A 21369-nucleotide genomic window follows, 5' to 3' on the forward strand; every position below is an offset into this window, starting at 1 on the left:
AAAACTTTCTTATAAAGTAAGGCCTTAAAGACATGCTGTTTAGAATTTGATTCTAGATTTATTTCTATATTTTTGTTTTACTTTTAATTTTTTAGTTACAAAAAATATATAAGTATACATAATAAAGTAATAAAACACAACGTTTTATAAATACAATTGTTTCACTATTCTGTTAAACAGAATAGATCCTCAGTTTGTCTGTTGTGATAATATTTTAAAACATAAGTCAAAGTGTGCATGTACAAATGAAAATAGTTTATCGATTTTTGTTCAATTTACGCTAAACAATATGCAGTTTAAAAGTTTCATTTTCAGTTTCAAAAGTTATAAACTAGAACTTTTATAAAGTTAACAAAACTTTGCTATAATTTATAGCGTCAATTTAATAAAAACATATAAAAACTGAAAAAAAAATAACTTTAAGATTTGAAATATACCTGATAAGTTTTATAATTAAGTGTGTTATAGGTTAACTTGTTTTTTTTAAATTAAATTTCTCTTAACTAAACTTTTTTTTAATATTTAATATGAGACTGTTGCACATCAAAAAAGTGTTATAAAAATTAAAACTAAAGCTACTATGAATTAGTAGGTAAAACTAACAGTAACTATCATTTTAAATATCTTATGAATATTTGTTTAATATTTAAATAAACTCAAAGTTTCTTCTTCATATGGATTTTGCTCGGAGATCAAAAAAGTTATTTAATAATTATAATTTGTTAAAAACGCGTTAGAAATAATGGTATTGTAATAACTAAAATAGAACCGTAATAAGTGCAAATTTAAAATAGATTAAAAAATTTTAGAGAAAAAAACGATTTAAAAAAAAGCTATTAACACTTATATTTCCGCTATTTTTTAAAAGTTTTACTTTAAAATTTTGTGGGAGCCGCCCATTTCCAACCTGCGATCAAATCCCACCCGATCAAACCTCACCCGGTCAAATCGGAAAACCGCTTACCGACCAAGAGTAAGGGTTAGGAGTAACAATGATAGTAAAATATAAATAAATATTAAATAAAATAAAACAAGAATATTAAAATATAAAGGAATAAATAAAGAAAAAATGAGTGGGAATTGTGCACGAATGGGGTTTGATCGGGTAGGAAAAGATCGCGGGTGGGAATTGTCAGTATACCAAGTTTTATACCTTGTTTTCTAAGTTTTGTTTAACTTGCTTAGCACAAATCGGTGTTTCTAGCTAAACTTTTTTATTTTAGCAGCTTTTAAGTTTTTTTATAGTAAAAAGAAACCAATCTCATATTCAATCCTTTGCAACAATAAACATGTACAATTTTACCTGGTATTTAACTCTTAATTTACAAAAAAAAACTTAACTTATCTCTTTAAACCCTTTGATTGTACATCATGTTGAGAAGTTTTACAAAATTAAAATTTTTAACGTTAAAATTACAAAGTGTGGAAAATTCCTGAAACTAAAAAACTTAGTATTAAAATAGATATTGAGCAAAACTTTGCTCTGTAGTAATTTCTTCCAACAGGAACTGATTACTCCGAAAAAGCTTGTTTTTGACTTAACATTCAGAAACAAAAACATTTGAAGAAAAAAAAAACAGAAATGAAAAATACACAAGAAGTAATCAAATGATACAAAAGTCTGGAAAAGCATAAAAACAAACTTATCAAATTTAATATAGAAGACTTATCTGTCAATAAGAGAAAACCTACTAAGAAATGTAATAAATTTTGCAAACAAAACTACAGAAGTAAAAACACAAGACAAAAATAAATAATTTTAACGAATCAAAATCGGTACTATTAAACAAAGAAAACGTATGGATTGAAAGAAAAAATAACAAAGACAAAAACCAACATTTTTTTTCCAAATGGGTAGAAAACATGGTGCAGAAATCTACGAACTAATAGGGTTATACATTCCACAGAAATAAAAAAAAATCTTCTAAATTTAAAATTAGGACTATACAGAGACGATTGACTCACAGCTATAAAAAACAAATTTAAAAATGTAGAAGTATAAAAAAGATAAAGAAATGCATAAACTTGCTAAAAGATAGCATAAATTTCTTCTTATTCAATACTTATGTTACAAAGTAATGATCAATTTAAAAAAATAAAAAATAATAATGTGTTATTAAGTAAAGTTATCAAACTTGTTTCTGAAATTAAACACAAAACCGTTGTAGAAGTTTTTGTCTTGCAGACAACCAATGTAAAAAAGTGAACTAACATATTTAAAGTGAAAAAAATGTAACGAAAACTAAACATTATTTGAAGTTTTTCTAAACTGTTTGTGTAAAAATAAATAAATCTAAGAAAAGATTAAAATTGTCTTTTATGTGTATAAAATGGACATCAAATTTTGAAGGCTTAAATGTTAGGACTATATTATTGAATTAAACTTAAGCTAAATTTTATTTATCAACAACCTAGATTATAAAAAATATAAAATAATATTTTAATTACTTATATTTAACTTATAATTCATATTGTATTCTTTTAACAACCCAATTTGCGTATAATTTAAACTGAAAAAAAATGCTTATTGTTTCTTTATATCTCTAAATTTTCACGTCCATAAGTTATTTTTTTTTACCTATAACAAACAAGTCCAAAGTAATTTTTAACTCCCGTTAAATTTAAGTTCGTAAAATCATCTGCTGTTTTTTATCTTTATAATATTTTTATGATGCGAAGCTCTTTCTGTCATTTTAAGCAAACACTTTTTTACTCCAAACTTTTTATAAGGTTTATCAAAAAGGAAAATGATAGAAACACTTTAATGTTGTATTAATTGTTCTTTACTGTTTCTTAATTTATTTCTTTTTTTAGAATTTGTTGTGATTCTGACGAAATTTTTTTAGCTTTAAAGCAGAGTTAATAACATTTTGCTATTGTTTTCAAGAAATAATTGGTGTTAATATATAGACAAATTTTTTTTTTTTACAAAACTTACTTTATTTTATTAAGTTAGATTTAAAGTAAAAAAATAATTTTAATTTTGAATAAAAACATGATTATATACATGATTAAAAACAACAACATAAAGAAATACAGTTCAATGTTTATGACATAACGATTGTTTAATTCGAGCAAAAGAGTAAAAACAATATGGTTGCACGACTTTACAAATTCTGACAATTATAATTCTAATATTTTATAGTTTTTATCTCATTTAATAAACAAAAAAAGATATTTTTTTTACTTTGAAATTAAATAATTAGATCTACATGAACTATTATTATTTATTTTTTTAAATAATGGTTAAATTAAATTTTAAAACTAAGACAACTAGAATTAGTACTATGGCAATTTTTATTAATTATAATTTTCTTCTTTTAATAAGTATTTTTTTCAATATTTTGTTTTATCATAATGTTACTTATAAGACTACATGAGCATTTTTGAAGTTGTTTTTTTTAGATGCTGCCATTATTTTTTTTAAGAATTTAAATTGTCATGTAAACAAAAAACATTAGGGTTTTATTTCCCAAATCAAATAATATCAAAATGCGTCATCGCTTTCAAGCACTGTCATAGGTGGTCATAACATTGCATCCTACAGACAAAGAGAATTTTACACCATTTCGGTTCATACAAAACTGTATTCTGCGAAGTTGAGTATTAAATACTGGACTGAGAGACTATGGACAATAGACTGACACTAACATGAAACATTTAACCTTTAAGAAGTTTTTTATAGTTTTAAAACATAAGTAATACCTTTATTGTTTCCTTTTTACAACTATTAAGTTAAATTAATTTTCGAAATTTTCTAAACAACAATCAGGTTACTGCATTAAGGTTATGAGAACAGGTAGAATGCATTAAAACTTTGTTTTTAATTATTTTTCATAAGTTAAATAAAATACTAATATCCTAACCAAAAACGAGAAATGTAACAAAGTGTACCATTTTATCTAATGTGGAAATGATTGCAATAAAAATTAATTTTATTTTTGAAAGCATCTTTTGAAGTTTTTGTAATTAACTTATTGTAAAAACGAAATATTTCGTTTCTTAAAAACGGGTAAAATGTTCTGGGATCTAAATGAACAGACATTAACATATTGAAGGCGCTAATAATACGATTAAGTTCCAAACAGACAAGCTTTAAAAAAAAATTCAGTTAGTTTAAGTTATGTGTTTTGCTAAATAATGTTCAATTAATTTTGGGAACAATCTACTGACACTTAACATATTTTTTGTCTGAATTTTTATCTTAGTTTTTATTACAAGTTGAACAAAGTATTATATTAAGCTAGATAACAACAAATGAGCGTTCAGAGTCTATGCTTGAGCTGAAGCACTAGGGCCAAGTCCAAAAATGAAAACAACAAAATATTTTCAAAAACATCTAACACTAACTAATATTATCATTACTACCACTCAATATGCTGTCACATGTAAACCAAAAATATATATTTTGTAAGCAAGTTTACTTTTAGCCAACGTATAAAATAACTTTTTACTTAAACTGTAAAAAAAAAACTCTTACAACATATCATCATTCAAGTATTCATTCTTAAACATTATGAATTGTAAGAAATAGTTAATTTTAAGAGAAATTTATTTAGTATGGTATTGAAAGAGATATTTCGATATATTTAAAGAGAATATTGATATTTCGATGATCAATTGAAAAAAAATACATCAGCTTTAATATTTAGTGGTTATTGTTTGTTACAGAAACGATAACAAAAGTATGTCAATAATTAAGTAACTAGTTTAAAGTTACTAATAAAAATCTAATTTTTAAATTCGTTTTTGCATAAGTAAACTATTTAAATAATTAACAGTTAACAGTTTCATATTAATTTGTATATATATTCACAAAAAGTTTTTTAAAAACAAAACTTTAAACATAATCTTTGAATTATATTACCAGAATATTTAAGCAAATAAAGAACAAAAAAATTAAGAACAAAATAACATAACAGTACAGTGGTTAATTTTTAATGTAGAAATTTTTATACTTTTATAAAAAACAATAAATAAAGAGTTATTAATATAATATAATCTATGAAATATTTTGTTTTATATGCACGGTTGCCACAGATCAAGCTGAGAAAAATTTCCTGACTTTTCCTGACATTTTACAAAAAATTTCGTGACTTTTCTAATCAAACTCTTAATTTAAACTTATTCTAAAATACATAATGTAACGCTTGAAAAAATATAAAGCTTTCAATATAATTTTAATACAGGTTAAAACAACAGTTTTTTTTTTTGCTTAATTCAATCATCAAACTTCAACTACGTCACTTGAACCATCTGTTTATGATTGATGTATTTGCAATAAAGAGCTCTATCAGCAAAACACTGGTATTATTACCTTATAAACACAGCTTGTCTGAAAAAAAACAGTTTTTTTTAACATAAAATGTATCTAAATAAACAAAACGACATATAAGGAGCTTTTACAATTAAGAATAAAGAACTTAATTAAAGACTGTTTTTTTATCTACTAAAACTTATATTCTCCGTTTCTTTATTAGCACTTTAACCTCTTCATCTAATGAAGATATGGTTTCCTTCATCTGGTCTGCATCCCGCTTCATTTTCTTGGCAGTTGAAACCATTTGCCTCATTTTATTAAAATCGTTCTCATCTGCTGCCCCTACACTTGTCGAAGAGAATCTTTTATCTAAATCAAGCTACAATTTTTGGGCTTCATTTCTTTTCTTTTGGTACTCATTTATTTTTACCTCCTATTTTGCTGCCTCAATTATTTACTTAAACGAAAAACACTTTGATTCTAAAATTATGCTAGATAAACTGTTGTGTATATACCACAGTTTCACTAAGGAAGTGTCCTTGCTATAGATCATCAATACTAAAAAGCTTACAAAAACTGCTTTTTCAAGTAGGGTAGTTCTTCAATATGTTAGCAGAAAAATTTAGCAGTTTTATAAAGGATTTTTTATTAATTTATACCGATGAAGGCATTGAAAATTAAATAACTTTGTAAATTTCTAGGAAAATTTTTAATTTTAGTCTGACTTTAAGGGATTTTTAATCAATTTGTTACCATTTGAAGGCTATTGAAAATAAGGAATTTTGTAAATTTAAACTGACAAAATCTGACTTTTTTTAAATTTCATCAAAATTCCTGACTTTTCCTGATTTTTTTTCAAAAACCCCCATTTTTTCCTGACTTTTGTCTTTTTTTTTTAGTTTTTCCTGACTTTTCCTGACTTTGTGGCAACCCTGCATATGCTAACTTAGTTTTCTTTAAAAATAACAGATTATAAAATAGAACTGATTTTCAAACATAAAAAAACGTTTTATATTAAAATGTTAGTGTCGGTTCTAAAAAGCTATTAAATTAGTTTAAAAATAAATATTAGCAATATATTGTAAAGGTTAAAAATAAAGATACAACAATGATAAAAATATACTTCCTATAATATTAAAAGAAGAAAATGTACTTTTGATAAATTTATATAAATAGAGAAATCAAAAACAACTATAAACTTATGTTTTTAAATTTTTAATGATAATAGCTGATCTTTAATTGACACAATTTTAAATAATTTTGTGATAAAAATGTTTATATGCTAGTGTTTTTTAATAATGGCGCAAACTAAAAGGTAAAAATGACTATTTGCTTTCAATAAACTTCTTCCCATTAAGTTTTACATAGGTTTAAAATTGATTAGTAATGTATAAGAACCATGAGTTCCGAGCTAATTTTTATCACAAACTTCGAAATTCAACCCGTTCTCGCTCAGGCGCTCAATCAGCTTGGTGTTGTAAAAAGCCGACGCCGTAGTGAAGACTCCCCCGTTGCCAGGCATCAGCTCCCTGTCGTCAAGCAGCGTCAGCGCGCACTGCACCATGATCGCCGGCGTTGCCACGTAACCCGGTTCCGCGCCGCTTACCTTGACCACCAGCTGGCGATCGTGAGGCTGATCGCGAGACTGGGGTGTGGCGGAGTAGCCCTTGCAGAAGAGGACGGTCTCGAATGAAGTCTGGTCCATCTGCTGCTGGCTCGGACCCTCGTGGCTGATCATTCCTCTTGAGAAAAATCCCGGGTAGTTGAGAAGGAGCGAGCGACCCCAACCGCGACCAGCGAGGAAGGTGAACATGAAACCGAAAAACCTGTGTAATTTACGGAAAAACTGAAATAACTAATCAGCAAAATGAATTAAAAGTTCTACAAATTGCTTTCAGGTAAGGTGAGGTTTCAAAGGTTATTATGTAAACAACTTTTTTAAGCAACCAATTTATTGTGAGTAAATGGTAAAAAGCTTTGCAAGTTTCAGTTTAAAACAAGGCAAATCCTTAAGACAATATTATATTTTCTATCTGATCAACGTTAAGTTAGAAACAATATTAAACATAAAACAAGAACTACACTAATAATGTTTTACATTTAACTTAGTTTAGTGAAAAGCGTTAGCTTTTTATATAATTAAATCCTAGTTCAAGTTTCAAACTAGTAAATAAAAATTTGCTTACATTTTTAACCTCTTTACATAAAATTATATATATTAATTGATATACTCTAAATTACTCACCCGCTCATCAAAACGCCCCACAGGCCACTGATCAGGAAGTACATGGAAAACTGGATCGGGTTGATGCCTGCCTTCTCCGACATGAAACGCTGACTCCTTCTCACCACCGAGGCGTCGGAGCCGGGGAAAGGAGCGGCGTACTTTTGCAGCTCCTCCCTGAAGTGCATCGCCGACCTGGGCTTCAGCTTCCTTCCCACGTACTCGATCGGCTGGTGGTTGAACTTCCTTCGGAGCTTGCGCAAATTTTTCACGTCAGCCAAACCGTAGACGGCACTTTCATACGTGGCGAAATGGACTTTTGTTCCCAAAGGACCGGTTTTGACGCTGAAGTAAGCTTCAACGGACGCTAAGATGGCGTCGCTCATCTGTGAGCGAGCGAACTCAACGCCGAGATCAGTTGGAACCGAATCGAAGCCGCACGCTCCAACGATGTAAATCCCCTTCTCAGTAGCCTGATCGTTGTATTTGTACACCATCTGTTGAAAAAAATGTTTTGAAAATAAATGTAGAGAGTAAAACTGTCAAACTGTTGTTTTATCAACAATCGTACGAGCAAGTGTTGTAAAAAAAATAAAACAAAATGTATTAAGAAGTTCAGAATAAAAAAAATTTAACACACTTAATTGAAAGAATCAACAAAAAATATCGGCGAAAGTCTGCAGACAGAAGTCCGGACTTTCGTTTGCCGTGAGACAAGCTCAAATTTAACAAAATGGTTGATCATGCCAATTCGATCACCAGACCACAAGTCTTGGTAGACGAATAAGGACGAAACCGGTCTCAGTCTACCGAGACTTGTGGTCTGATGATCGAATTGGCATGATCAACCCTTTTACTTAATTGAAAGGCGTGATTTGTTAAGCTAAGTTTAAGTTAACCTGAATCGAAAAATAGTGAGATCTAATTAAATGAAGCTAGATGTGATATTGAAACTCAAATTTGGCTACTAAAGGCTGTCTTGACTTAGATTTCATTACCTATTTTACTAATAACGAATTAATGGATTCTTAAACATTTATAGTTTTTAAATTATTTAAGTTATTTTTTATTTATACCTTTTTTAAATAATATATTCAAAAATACTTATTTGTATTCAAAAATCAATAGACTTTTTAAATTGAAAGATTCATTTAAAAGCTTAAACGTTATTACTTTTTATTCTCAAATAATAAATTATCAGAAAGTATTTAGTTCAAAGCATAACTGTCCCTTCAGTTACAAGTTTTGACTACTATAAAAAAGTACAACTTTGAAGCTGTGTATACGAAACATAGTTTTTAAAAGAGTGTACATTGTCTTCATAATACTTTCAATTTTCAACATGAAATCACAACGTAAATATCAAGATTATATTTACACATATGTAGCACATCTAATTGTGCTCTCATTATCTATTTAAAAACTTTTTAATAATCATTGCTAAATTAAGTTTGATTCTGCATATAAATTAAGTAAAAACTTAAAAGGACATAAAACTTACACGATGTAACTATAATACTAATATACTATAGTTCAAGTTCTGTAACAGTATGTCTGGATAATTTTTCTGAATTTAAAAGTTTTTTTTTAATATTTTAATAGCCAAGTATTTTATAAAAATATACAGTTTGTGTAACCTTATCTTTTTATCATTACTATTTATTTGTTATTCTCTAAATAAAATACTTCAAATGTTGGCATATTTTGTTTGTATAAATTTATCCTTTAAAAAACTTAAATCTTTTCATCAAAATAATTTAGCATTTTATAAAAGAACCTAATCATTTTAAGCCTTAAGAACTTATGTTTTTCAAATTAAGAATCCCTCAACGAAACCGTTCCTACCAATGGTAATCTCTGGCAATTAAAAAGTTTTTTTTATCATATCACAGGAATTATCCCTTGAAATATAGATTAAAAACAACACTTATAAAAATACTTTACTAATTATATTTTTTTTCACATAATTAAAACTAAACCTCTTCGAGAAACTGAGGTTCGCCGCTGACGTCAACGTGCGAGCACCCATGTTCCACGCATGACCTCACAACAGCCTCGCCGTAGTGGCGGTACGGACCCACGCAGTTCATCACCACTTCGCACGATGAACACATCTCCTTCAGACTGCTGGCGTCCGACACGTCCGTTATTATGACGTCGCAATCGAGCTTGCACTCCGAAATCACCTTAAAAAATTGAGTGTGAAATTTAGTGTAATGTCAGAATTATATTCTTATACACACTATAGAATGAAGCAGCTATGGAAAAACAAATTAATTAATATAATCATAAACTTAACTATATTTAGCAGTAGGATAAAAAAGAAATACTAATGCATACTAAGTATTTTTTTAATTCCCAAAATCAAACACTTATACAACTATTAAAAACTAAAACAACATAAAAATTTAAATAAATTAAAACTACTTTCAAAATTAACTATCTAAATATTTGAAAAATTCATGATTTCTCTCTTTAATAAAAAAATACAAATTTGAAAAATTATATTACTTTATTAATTAAATATATTTAAAATATTTGAAGTAACAGACTTTGTTCAACTTCGATTCATTTCTACCGGCAATAGCCCATTTTAAATTTCTATTTTTTGCAACGCAAACTCTTTGAATTTCAATTGCAACTCTCTTACCAGTGAAACCAGTTGCCCCGAATACAACAACACTGTACTTTCTATTACTTGTCATTACGACTTTATATTATATCGTATTATAAGCTGAAAAGTCTTTTTAGTCTAACGTTTATTTTAACAAACAATAAAATCATGCTTTATAATAATGTCAAAATAATTAACTATTATTTAAACTACATACAAAAAATTTGTATTTTTAAAATTGTAGAAACCCTAGACAATTTTGAAAAAAAATAGTATGACAACTATTAAATAAAAAATTCTATGCTTGTAAAAAGAACTTCTAATTATCACTGATAACGACAAATGTAAAGCCACCTAATAGTTAATTTTTGTTATTTGTTTTATATGAGCGAATTAAAAGCAATCTTTAGCAAACAAATATAGCTCAAGTTAATTATTGTTTAATCAAAATTTTAACCATTATAGATATACAAAAATGTCTATTTATTAAAATCAAAGAAGTTATTAAACAATTTGTTTGTGTTCAAAGGTCGAAAAAATTCAAAAAAGAAAGACTTTAGAAAAAAATTGTTCAAAAGTAGTGTTTTCAAACAGGCTTCTAAATTTTGAAGTCTTCACCAGAGCTACTGAACTTAGCTTCTTTTTCATATATTTCTTGAATTATCTTATAGGCTGCAAGATCGTAGTAAGGTATATCTGTCACTGGATCTCGGTATCTAATTGAAATATTATTTTTTAATATTTAAAAAAATTACTGCTATCTTACGTAGATAATTGTAAATAAATATAGTCAAGCAGCTTTTAGTTCAATAAAATAATATGCATATTTTTTCAAAGATAAAAACAAGTCTATCAATATATTTTAAAAACAAACTTTTAATGTTTTTTATCAATTTTTTTAATTCTAAAAACAAGAGACAACTAAAGAAATAAAAAGCGTTTTAAGTAAATAGTTAAAAAAAAGTCTTATTGCGCGACAAAATTGTGAATTGATATATTTTCAATTAAAAAATAATTACAATAGTAACTTACAAAATAAAGTGTTAATTTTTATAGAAAAAAAAAGTACAAAATTCTTTGTTATATAAAAAAGTAACAAAAACTTTGCTATTTGACTCATACTTGAAATTTCATTTGAAAGTTAAAAACAGTATTTCTAACTCCCTTTTTATTTCAAACAAAACCTCAGAATTCAAGATAATATTTGTATTTGCAGAAGTGTTAAGCTTATTCTAAAATATACTTACTGTAAAAACTGAAAGTTTATTGTGTTTTTGCTTTTTAATACTTCATTACCCTTTAAGAAATAATTACCTAAAAGTAGGTCTATTTGTATTAAAACTTTTATTTCTATTCATAATGCATTTTTACTATAAAATATTTTTTTAAATAGTTGTTTTATAAATTAGAGTTATAAAATCGAGCAAAACTAGTCATATTTACCTAACATGAACGATTGTTGAAATTTATGCATGGAAGAACAAGCACTTAATTAAAGTAAATGAATTTTACGGTTGCACTTAAGTTACTTCAAATTAGTAATTACATTACGTTTAGTTTAAGACCTTTAGTTTTTTAGGCTATCTTAATTATAAAATTTTCATTTTATGCAATATATATTTTACATGTGTCAGTAAAATTAAAAACATTATTTACATCTCATAAGCTCAGTTAAAACTAATGATTTTTAAATTACTAAAAATAAAATAAAATGTTTTGACATGAACTAAAACAGTAATAAAACTTTTTTTTCTTAAAAGCTTTGTGTAGGAGCGTGAAATAATTTAGATAGAAAAATATACATATTTAATAAATTATTTTTGAAATATAATTTTTGCAGTTAAATATTGAATTTAGACAAATTTATAATATTATAACTTGTAAATTTTATAGGTTTTTAGTAACTGAAAAAGTATACAATACCTTACTTAATATATTTTAACGAACAATAATATTTAGCAAAACAAACTGGTTTTTGACTATCTTTTAATTATGTTTTCACGATTAAAACACTTCAATGAACTTTTAATAACCAACAAATATGTTATATTTTCAATCGATTGAACTATTGCTGTTCAACAAAAATATTCAACTATTGAATTTTAATTGTAATGTTTCGTGCCTTTAAAGAAAAAAAAAAAAAGATTTTAAAATTAATAAATTTAAAGGTTAAATAAAGTTTTTTAACTGTCAAATCTGGCGAACTAATTTTGCAACTTATTTTGTAAAAAGTTTAGTTTTAAACAGACAAGGTTCTTTCTTAAATTGTATAAAAATGGTTACAGTTTTTCTCTAATTTTTTATACGACTAAAAATTTAAAAGGACTTCAAACCTAATAAACGACAAGCCTTAGAGATGAAAAATTTATCTTGTTGGCAAGGATTTTTTCAGCTAGCTAAGCCTAAAACTTTTTTAATAATTTAATACTATAAGTGTTATTTCTTTACAAATAAAACACTTACCGAGCGCGTTTTCCAGTAACAGGGCAAATTTGTTTGGGCTTTGCTTTAGGAGGAGACTGTTTGCAAAGAGAGTAATATTTATCAAAACATTCATCTTTACTGAAGATCAAAAATCCAACTCCTTCTCTTGTGTCCTCACTATCTGCGTCATCTTTCGTTCTAAAAAAGTTTTTAAATTATTGTTAAGAAATAAATATTTTTTTAAATTACAGAAGAAAAAAGTTAAAAAAATAACAAAACTTAATTCACAGGCATGTCATAGAACTTATCAAAATATTTTATCGATGCTCTTTGAAAAAAAACATATAAATTAAGGTTATTACTACTTATCGCAAAATACAAGCAAAGTAACTATAAAAAAACGATTCAATCTGAATTTTTAGATCAAACAAAACTTCCGCATATCATTTAAATCTTAGGTTCATATTTAGTTATGTTTCATAAAAAAATTACTTGGTGCATAAAGTAAAAGTTCTGCAACACCGAAAAAAATACTAATTAAAACGTTTCAGTAGTTCATCAAAGTTATAATATTATTACAAACAGTAATTTTTAACTTAACAAGTAATTTAAAACAAGCAAACTTGTCGTTTTCTTCTTTCTTTTCTTTATCACCCATGGTAGTGTCGAGGTACATGATAGTTCCACCAGACTTGTCCATTTGAGCTCGCTTGGTTCCCCGGATGTTCTTCTTGCGCGTTTCTTCCAACTCCAAGTACTTCTCTGTTTTAAATAAAATCCAAACAACGATTATTTAATAACTTTTAGAAAAATGGATGCAACACAGCAACTAAAAATGTTTTATAGGCAGTAAAAAGTTCATCAAAAGTATATTTACAATACAAGTACAGTAGTCTGCTGCAAAGCTATGCATGTTGAACCCAGGTCAAAAATACGTAGTTACAGTTAGCTTTAAATGTTGGCTTTTTAATAATGTTTAATAGGCTTAATTTTCATGTGATGTATGAACAAATATAGTTGAAAATTATTAAAATTAATGGTTTCACAAACATCTAGATTTTTTTACTAACTAGTAATAATAAAGTATATTTGAATGTATAGATATTACAAACTTTGTTCTACTTTGCTAATAAAATATAGATCACCATATATTAAGTTTACAACAAAACAACATATTATTAATTTGTAAAAAATATTTATAAAAAGAAGTGATCAAAAAAAAAATCTAATACTGACAATAAGTATATAATAACACAGAAATTCAAGTTTGAAAATTTCCCCAGTTGACATAAAATTAATACTAATATGTACTAAAACAAAAACAAATAAAAAACACAGATAGTCCTCCTACCATCGTTTTTACGATTTACAGCTCACTTTAAATACCTTGATGCCTTTTTATAAGTCATATACTTATTCCTATTCACTATAAAAAAGAACCATCTAACTGTTAGACATGTTTTAATCAAAAAGAAAAACTATTGAAAACTGTGCTCAGTATTTTTTTTCTATTATCAAATATAAAGAAGATACATCTTCTAATTTAAAAACTTTTAAAGAATGCTATCACAAAATATATACTGTTTATGTTTATAAGTAGACAACTTTTTATACATCAAAACATTACTAAGTAACTCAAAAAAGATGCTATCTAGTAGCATCTAAAATTAAAAGTTAAACACAAAATATTTTTTGAATACATACGATGTTATAAGGCGTTCGCATGGCACGCTGGTGTAACTATTTGGTATACTATCAAAATCCACCTGGGTTTAAAATCCACCCGTTTTTTTTTCATATTTTCTTTACTTCTTAATTTTTTATTTCAATTTTTTTATTATCTATTTTTCACTGTCACTGTTACCCCTAACCCTTACCCTCGATCGGTAAGCGGATATCGAATTTGACTGGGTAGATTTTGAACGCGGGTGGATTTTGAACGTGTCCCAACTATTTATATCAAAACAAGTAAAACAATAAACACTTTAATATTAAATTGTATTTATTGATTTCGTAAAAATGAAAATAGCAAACAATATGATACTAAAATGCACTAAATAGTTTTTTTTTAATCATATTTTTAAGTTTCTGAATAAATAAAAAGCTTATCAACAACTGGTTCAAAAATCTAAAACTATAATAATATTTACAAGTTTTGGTAATGCAAGTATTTTTTATTTTAAATAGCTTTTCAAATTTTTGTAAATTTATAATTGAAGTTAAGTGGACCAATAGTACAAAAAAAAGGACTTTTAACAATATGTTGAAAACATATAGTTATTTAATAAAATGTGTAAATTAACTAACCTAATGACTTGACATTTTTCTTTTCTGTTTTTTCAGCCTCTGCAAGCAATTCTTCTTGGGTCATCCTTCGAACCTAATAACACAATGACAATGAAAACTAAATATCTACTTATTTAACTTATTTTTAGTAAATAGTAACTAAAACCTCTTTTAAATTTTGCTATTCTAATATATCTAAGTATAAAATAATTATTACTCCTGAAATAAATGGGATTCTTTTAGTAATTAGTTGTTAAAATTAAAAAAAATAAATCTAACGTTCAACTAAATATTAGAACTGCTTTGTCAAATTTTTGTTCTAATTTTTTCAATCTTTACCATTTCATTTATTTTTATTACTAATTTTAAAAAAAGTGCATTTTTTGTTATAGTAGTCGTACTAAACTTTACTGAATGTAGTTTGATTTCACTTGTAATATATAAGTTAATAAGGAACATTTTTCCCAAGTATGACTGAAAATAAATTTTTTCAATCAAAAAGTGAATAAATTACCTAGCATAACTTAAGTTTAACTATAAGTAATTTTTTTATATAATAACGTGTTTACCCCTGTTTGAACTTTTTTAGGCTGCTTACTACGATTTTTTTCTACTTCTTCCCTTGCTTTCTGTTTCATCTCAAACAAAAGTGAGTTTGTTGCTGTTGCGGTTCGGCTAGACTTCCTTGCTATTAATCACAAATGTATAAAATCATAGCATAATCAAACTAGTTTTTTTTATATTTAAAATAGATTTATTAGGTTTTATAATTTCAAAATTTCTAGACATCAAAATACTATAAAGAAACTTGATAGCTTAAATTAGTTGTTTTTAATATATAGGTTTTTAATTTACAGCCTATTTAGAAAACTGTTTTAAAATATAATGTATAAGAACTCTTAATGTAATAAAACATTGCTGTTTTGTTATTAAACTAAGTACACATAAAAATTTAAAACACATTAATTTTAAAAATGAGTACAGTCATATCTCGCGAATCTACGCATATTGTGTCCACGGCAAAAGTGCGCAACTAAACCAAGAACGTAACCAAACGAGAGGTAGCAAATATACCTACTATATCAACTGTCTTTTTACAGTGCATTTGATTAAATACAGTCTAGGGAAATTGCTATCTTTGTATTTTTGAGAATTATAGAATGCGTAACTAAACGAGTGCGTAGATTCGCAAGAGGTGACTGTACTTGTATTTAAATTGCTTTTGATTTATTTTAAAAATATACACTATTATAAATAAAATTGCATATATACTGAAATTTTAAATCAAGTCTTTAGAAATACCTCTATTTCCAAAACTTGTTGAAATCAAATAAAAATAAAGATAAAAAATTTACGAAAATAGACATGAATGTAATATTTTTTTGAATTGAAAAAATTAGCTTTATAATTAAAAAAAACATCTTACGTTGAATGTCATCATTGACCACTGCTTCAGACTTCTTTTTCTTTTCTTGCTTTTCCTTTGAAGAACTACCATCAACTTTATTTTTGGTGTCAACTTTTTTTCTTTTAGCTGTCGGTTCCTTGTACGCATTTCTGGTCAACTTTCTTTTCTGCCTCTTGCCAGTTTCTTCTTCGCTTTCCGGACCGTCCTCCTCTTCCGGGTCATCGAAGTCCGAATCAACTTCATCGTTTGAATCTTCCCCAGCAGATTTGAAATCGTTATCTTCTTCTTCCTAGTTTGTTTCATAAAGTCACAGGTTTTTGTAAAATTGACATTATGTAATGTTTGATTAAGTCTTTCATGGAGATTTTTTGTAAATAAAAAAAATATAGATGTGTTTTTCTAAATTACAAGTAATAATAACAATTATAAACTTTCGTTTTTTCATTTTAAAACATTAATTACTGAAATTAATATAAGAAAATTTGTTTGAAAATACTGAGTTTTGTAAAAAAAAATAAAACATTACAGATTTATAAAAGTTTATAAACTACTTTTTTGTGGAGCTAAGTTAATTTCAGTTTTAATCACTGTAAACAAATCTTTATTTGAAAAGAGAAAAAAAACATATTTAACTATAAAATTTACTTTTCATGACTTTTAAATATAAGATGTGTTGTAGAAATTTTTAGTTTAAATTTACTTTTAAATAAATTTAGAAACATTTACAAACGTAATTTCATGGACAATCAGTAAAAAGTCAAAAAATAGTTTATAAAAACCTCTTCAAAACCACCATAAGTTGTTTTATAAAACTCATCATCTTCATCGTCAAGTACTTTTGCCAGTCTATTACCAGCAGTGCTTCTGCGCTCTCTATTTGCTGCCATATTACTAAAAAGGTTTGATCTAGTGTGTTACAATTGAAGAAAATAAAACAACCATGAAATTGAAATAAATATGATTCTAGCATATTTTTAAAATTTTAAACAACTTTGTTAAACTCAAGTAAATATTTTTTATCAAAAGAGATTTAACTGATTTAAAAAAAATTCAGTGTAGATTTTGTAAATAAAATACTAAGTATTTTTACAAACTTTTATAAAACAAACTTAATAGCTTAAAAATGTCTAAATATTTAAGTTTTAAATAAAAGTTTAATATTATATAAAAGTGCTTTATTTTGTTACTATTAGTGCAATAAAATAACTTAAATTTTCAAAAATAATTTTGAAAGTTATGTATAAACAAAATAAAATTTGATATTTTTAGACATGTTTAAAAAAAAATTAAAAAAGTTTGAATACTTCCTGCAAAATAAACTAACAAAAAAATACTTTAAACTTTTTTATATATTGTCTAATAATTTTTGGACAATAATATTTTTTCAACTTATTATAATTTTGACTAATGGTAGCTTTGAGCATCTAACTATATTTAAATATGAGATTTTTATAACATTATCTTTTTTTTTTACGAAAAGCAAAACTTAAATAACCAAACATAACTATACAAAATATAAAAAACTACTGATTGGTACACATTAAAAAAACTTAAGCATAAGCTTTAGGTGATATCTTTAAAAAGTGTCTTAGCTTTAAATACTAACTATTATTAGAAAAAAAAAATTAAGAAAAACTGCATTAAAATCAACAAAAATGTTATTTACTAATCTAATTTTAGGTTTTTTTAAGTTTTAATTATATTTTAAAGCTTTTTTTTCTTACTTAAAGTTTTAATGAGTTTTTTAGAACATTAATACTTTTTACTTGGGGAAGCCAATTATTCCTAAAAAATTTCTACTGTTATTAGTATTGGTGAATTTTTGTTTTTCACCATTTAAATTGAAACTAAGATTTTGAGGAAACAATAAGTTGTTTCCAATTACTGCAGTTTTTTGTTTGTTTTGCTGAAAATATGTAGAATTTGAAGATGATGAAGTTTTGTCTGTTTTTCATTTCAAGTCTAGAAAATGTCTGCTGTTTGGCTGTGGAAACTGATTAGATACATCATATTGTGAACTAGTTGACATAAAATTATAAGCTTCATTTGTACGCAGAGAAGCTTCTACTCCATTTGTTGTACAACTTTTAGGAAAGCTTTTATTGGTAGATTTATTTTCTACAACAATAAAACCTTGGTTATTAACATAGTGAAAACCATTATCATTGTATGGTGTTTCGTAGTTTATTTTATCATTATTTTTCCTGTTGTAAACACTATTCATACAACTTTTATCTGATCCTTCTTCATCAAAACTAACATTATGATCTATGCCAGTTATGTTCACATCAGGATTTAAGTTTAGATCTAAATCTAATTCTTTAGAAAATTTTTCATTACTTTTAAGTGTGTCAGATAATTTAGAACACCTACTGTCAATAAGCTTATTATTATGATTTTTCTGGGTATTTATTTCATTCATTTTAGTTTCTAATAAAACAATTCTTTCTGCTAGTTTTTCAATATAATCTTGTACAGTTGTATCTACTTTCTTATTTGAAGAAGTTTCTAATTTGTCTAAACATTTTTCTTTGTTCTTAAATTTGTTAAACATATTTCTATTTTCTAATATTTCATCAGAACTCCAAGATATTTTATTTTTTATCCTAAACAGTTTATATATATTTTCTACAATAAGAAAGCTGGTATCTAGCTTTGAAGAGAAGTTTTCAATTTCAACCTTATCTGGATAAGGAAAATCAAGAAAATATGTCCAAAGCTTTTCTATAATTTTTGGACTGTTTACAATTACTGGCATCTTCAACAAACTTTTGTTTTTAATCCATTGATCAAAACTTCTAGCAGAATTAACTACATTATATTTTTTAGCAAGAATCGCATTTAAAACAATACTTTCACTTGATTCAATTACATTTTTGTGACTTAAAACATTAGTAGTATAGCACAATTTTGACTCTTGATTTTTAGCACTTGAAGAGACTAGATTTTTATTCTTTGGCAGCTTTTGGTTTTTATCTTTTTTATGGAGGGTTTTTGCTGCTGACATGTCATTTTTATTTTTTAAAACGTTTTGCACAGCAGTGCTAGAAGAAAAATCAACTAAATCTTTTTCAAAAGCAAACTTATTACCTACAAAAAAGTTTTTTAAGTCAACACCATTTTTTTCAACATTTACTAGGTTAAGAGCTTTATAGTTTATTCTTGCATTACTACCAAGCTCAATTGAAATTTTCTGGGAACTATTATCATATTCTTTTGTACAATTTACAATTTTTACTCTTTTAGTAAAGCTATTGTCTAATGTTGAGGCATCTTTCTTTCTTTTAGCCATAAAACTTAAAATTTGTTTTGCTTTAACTATATTAATACCTAAGATACAGTTTTTAAAAGTTTTTAAATACTTTTTCTTGATACAAAATATTTAAAGATATTAAAAGAACATTAAACAAGATTTGATAAAATGAAAACTGCCCATAACATAGTTAATAATTATAATTTCATGAATTTTAATTTTCAATAATCTATATTTCTTATATTGTAATGTCTAAAAATTCTGATCTTATTGTCATACAAATTCACAAGCACTTATTTTTTACAAGAAAAAAAGTTATTCTTTTTTTATCAAAAAAAAAAAGAAAATGTTAGGAACAATATGCACAGTACTTGCTTTATTCAACTGCTGTACAATACTTTTCTGTGTTGAACAATTAAAACAGATCCGAGGAACTATAAAAACATAGTACTAAGAAAAAAAAAGATAAACATGTGTATTGAATAAATATTAGTTTTAATTCAAAAAAATAATAATAACTAAAATTAATTAAAATATATATTAGTCATTCACAGTTTAAAATGGAGTATATATAATAAAATATTAAGATTTAATTATTAAAATAAACCAAAAATAAACAATAAATCTAAATAAACAAGAGTTGTTTTTCTAATACAACTTAAAATAACTTCTTATAATGATCAATGCCACCCAATTTAGGAATAGTATAAGACAGTTTTAATAAAAAAATTAATTTAATTAAATAAGCTAATAGAATTTTGGTTTTTTAAAAAACAATTAAATAGTTTCGAGTATATAACGATTTTACAATTAATTTGAATTTAAAATGATGAGACAACTAAGTGTATTAATTTAAACCTACATTAAATACAAAAATACAAAGATAGGTAAAAAATACAAAGATATTATTAGAAAAAACTGTCAATTAAATAAAGCAAGTACTGTGCAAATTATTATTGTACATTTCAACAAACACTATAGGATTTTTATTAGCAAACTATTAGCAAGTAAATGTTTAATACAAAAAAATCTGGAGGCATTATTTGTGTAGATTTAGATAAAATATTTATATAGCAGTAGCTCTCTGTTTAGAAGTAGCTGATCAAGAATTAGCTGATCTTGTTGCAGCAATTTTGGCTACTTATGACTGTTTTAAAAAAACCTAAATTTATTTTTCAATAACTAGGTTCAAATAAAATGTTTTATGTTCAAGCAAATTCTCAGATATAAATATTTAATCAGAATAGCCAATTTTTGATTCAAAAATTGTATTCTGAGTAACTCAAAACTATCCTGAGTCATTTTGAGTTTTTTTAAACCCTTTAAAAACAATGTTTGATAACCTTAGAAATAGTTATCAAATAAACTTAAAGTTCTTTTCAAAACTAGTAAAACTCAGGTTTTTGAAAAAAAAAGTGGTTATAAAATATCAAAATATTGAAACTGGGACAACTAAATCTTAATCAAGATTTTAAAATCTGGATTGAGATTTTGAAAAAATCTTGATTAAAATTATCCTTTTTTTCTTATTTAAAAAAAATGGCTAAAGTCATCCAAACTTTTTTAAATAATTTAAATTAGCTCGAGTTATTCTGAGTCATTCTAAGATTTTCAAAAAAAGTTAATTGTCCAGAGTTATCCTGATTATACTTATTATCTTGAGTGTGTGGTACCCTGTTTAATGTTAAAAATTATAAACAAGTTTTTTGTTGAGTTGCTTTACTTAAAATAACTAAAAAGATTTACTATAGATAGTTTGAAAATGTCATTATTGTGTCATTAGTGTATAGAAGAATATATTAGTACATATTTGTCATGAGCTCTGATTAAAGGTAGAATTTGACAGATAACTTTTATAAGAAGTTTTTACTTTTAGTACATTTATATTATCTGAGTTACC

At 25.8% G+C, this 21369-nt stretch overlaps 2 protein-coding genes across 2 annotated transcripts; both read right to left on the reverse strand.

The window, feature by feature from the left end:
• Positions 1–4923: 4923 nt before the first annotated feature.
• On the reverse strand, positions 4924–10201 carry LOC145849829 (saccharopine dehydrogenase-like oxidoreductase). Its single transcript, XM_082954905.1, has 4 exons — positions 10037–10201; positions 9464–9670; positions 7506–7981; positions 4924–7086 (listed from the first exon to the last, which is right to left on the reverse strand). The coding sequence occupies exons 1-4, from the start codon at positions 10187–10189 to the stop codon at positions 6672–6674; spliced, it is 1251 nt and encodes a 416-aa protein (XP_082811031.1). The 5' UTR covers positions 10190–10201; the 3' UTR covers positions 4924–6671.
• Positions 10202–10405: 204 nt separating this feature from the next.
• On the reverse strand, positions 10406–17166 carry LOC145829462 (vacuolar protein sorting-associated protein 72 homolog). The gene is made up of 7 exons (XM_082937259.1): positions 16996–17166; positions 16235–16505; positions 15378–15496; positions 14830–14902; positions 13146–13284; positions 12562–12720; positions 10406–10814 (listed from the first exon to the last, which is right to left on the reverse strand). Exons 1-7 carry the CDS (start codon positions 17101–17103, stop codon positions 10697–10699), a joined length of 987 nt encoding a protein of 328 aa, XP_082793385.1. The 5' UTR covers positions 17104–17166; the 3' UTR covers positions 10406–10696.
• Positions 17167–21369: the final 4203 nt, after the last annotated feature.

Source organism: Thalia democratica, chromosome 2 (assembly GCF_965202585.1).
Source record: "Thalia democratica chromosome 2, ktThaDemo2.hap1.1, whole genome shotgun sequence".
Taxonomy (NCBI): Eukaryota; Metazoa; Chordata; class Thaliacea; order Salpida; family Salpidae; genus Thalia; species Thalia democratica.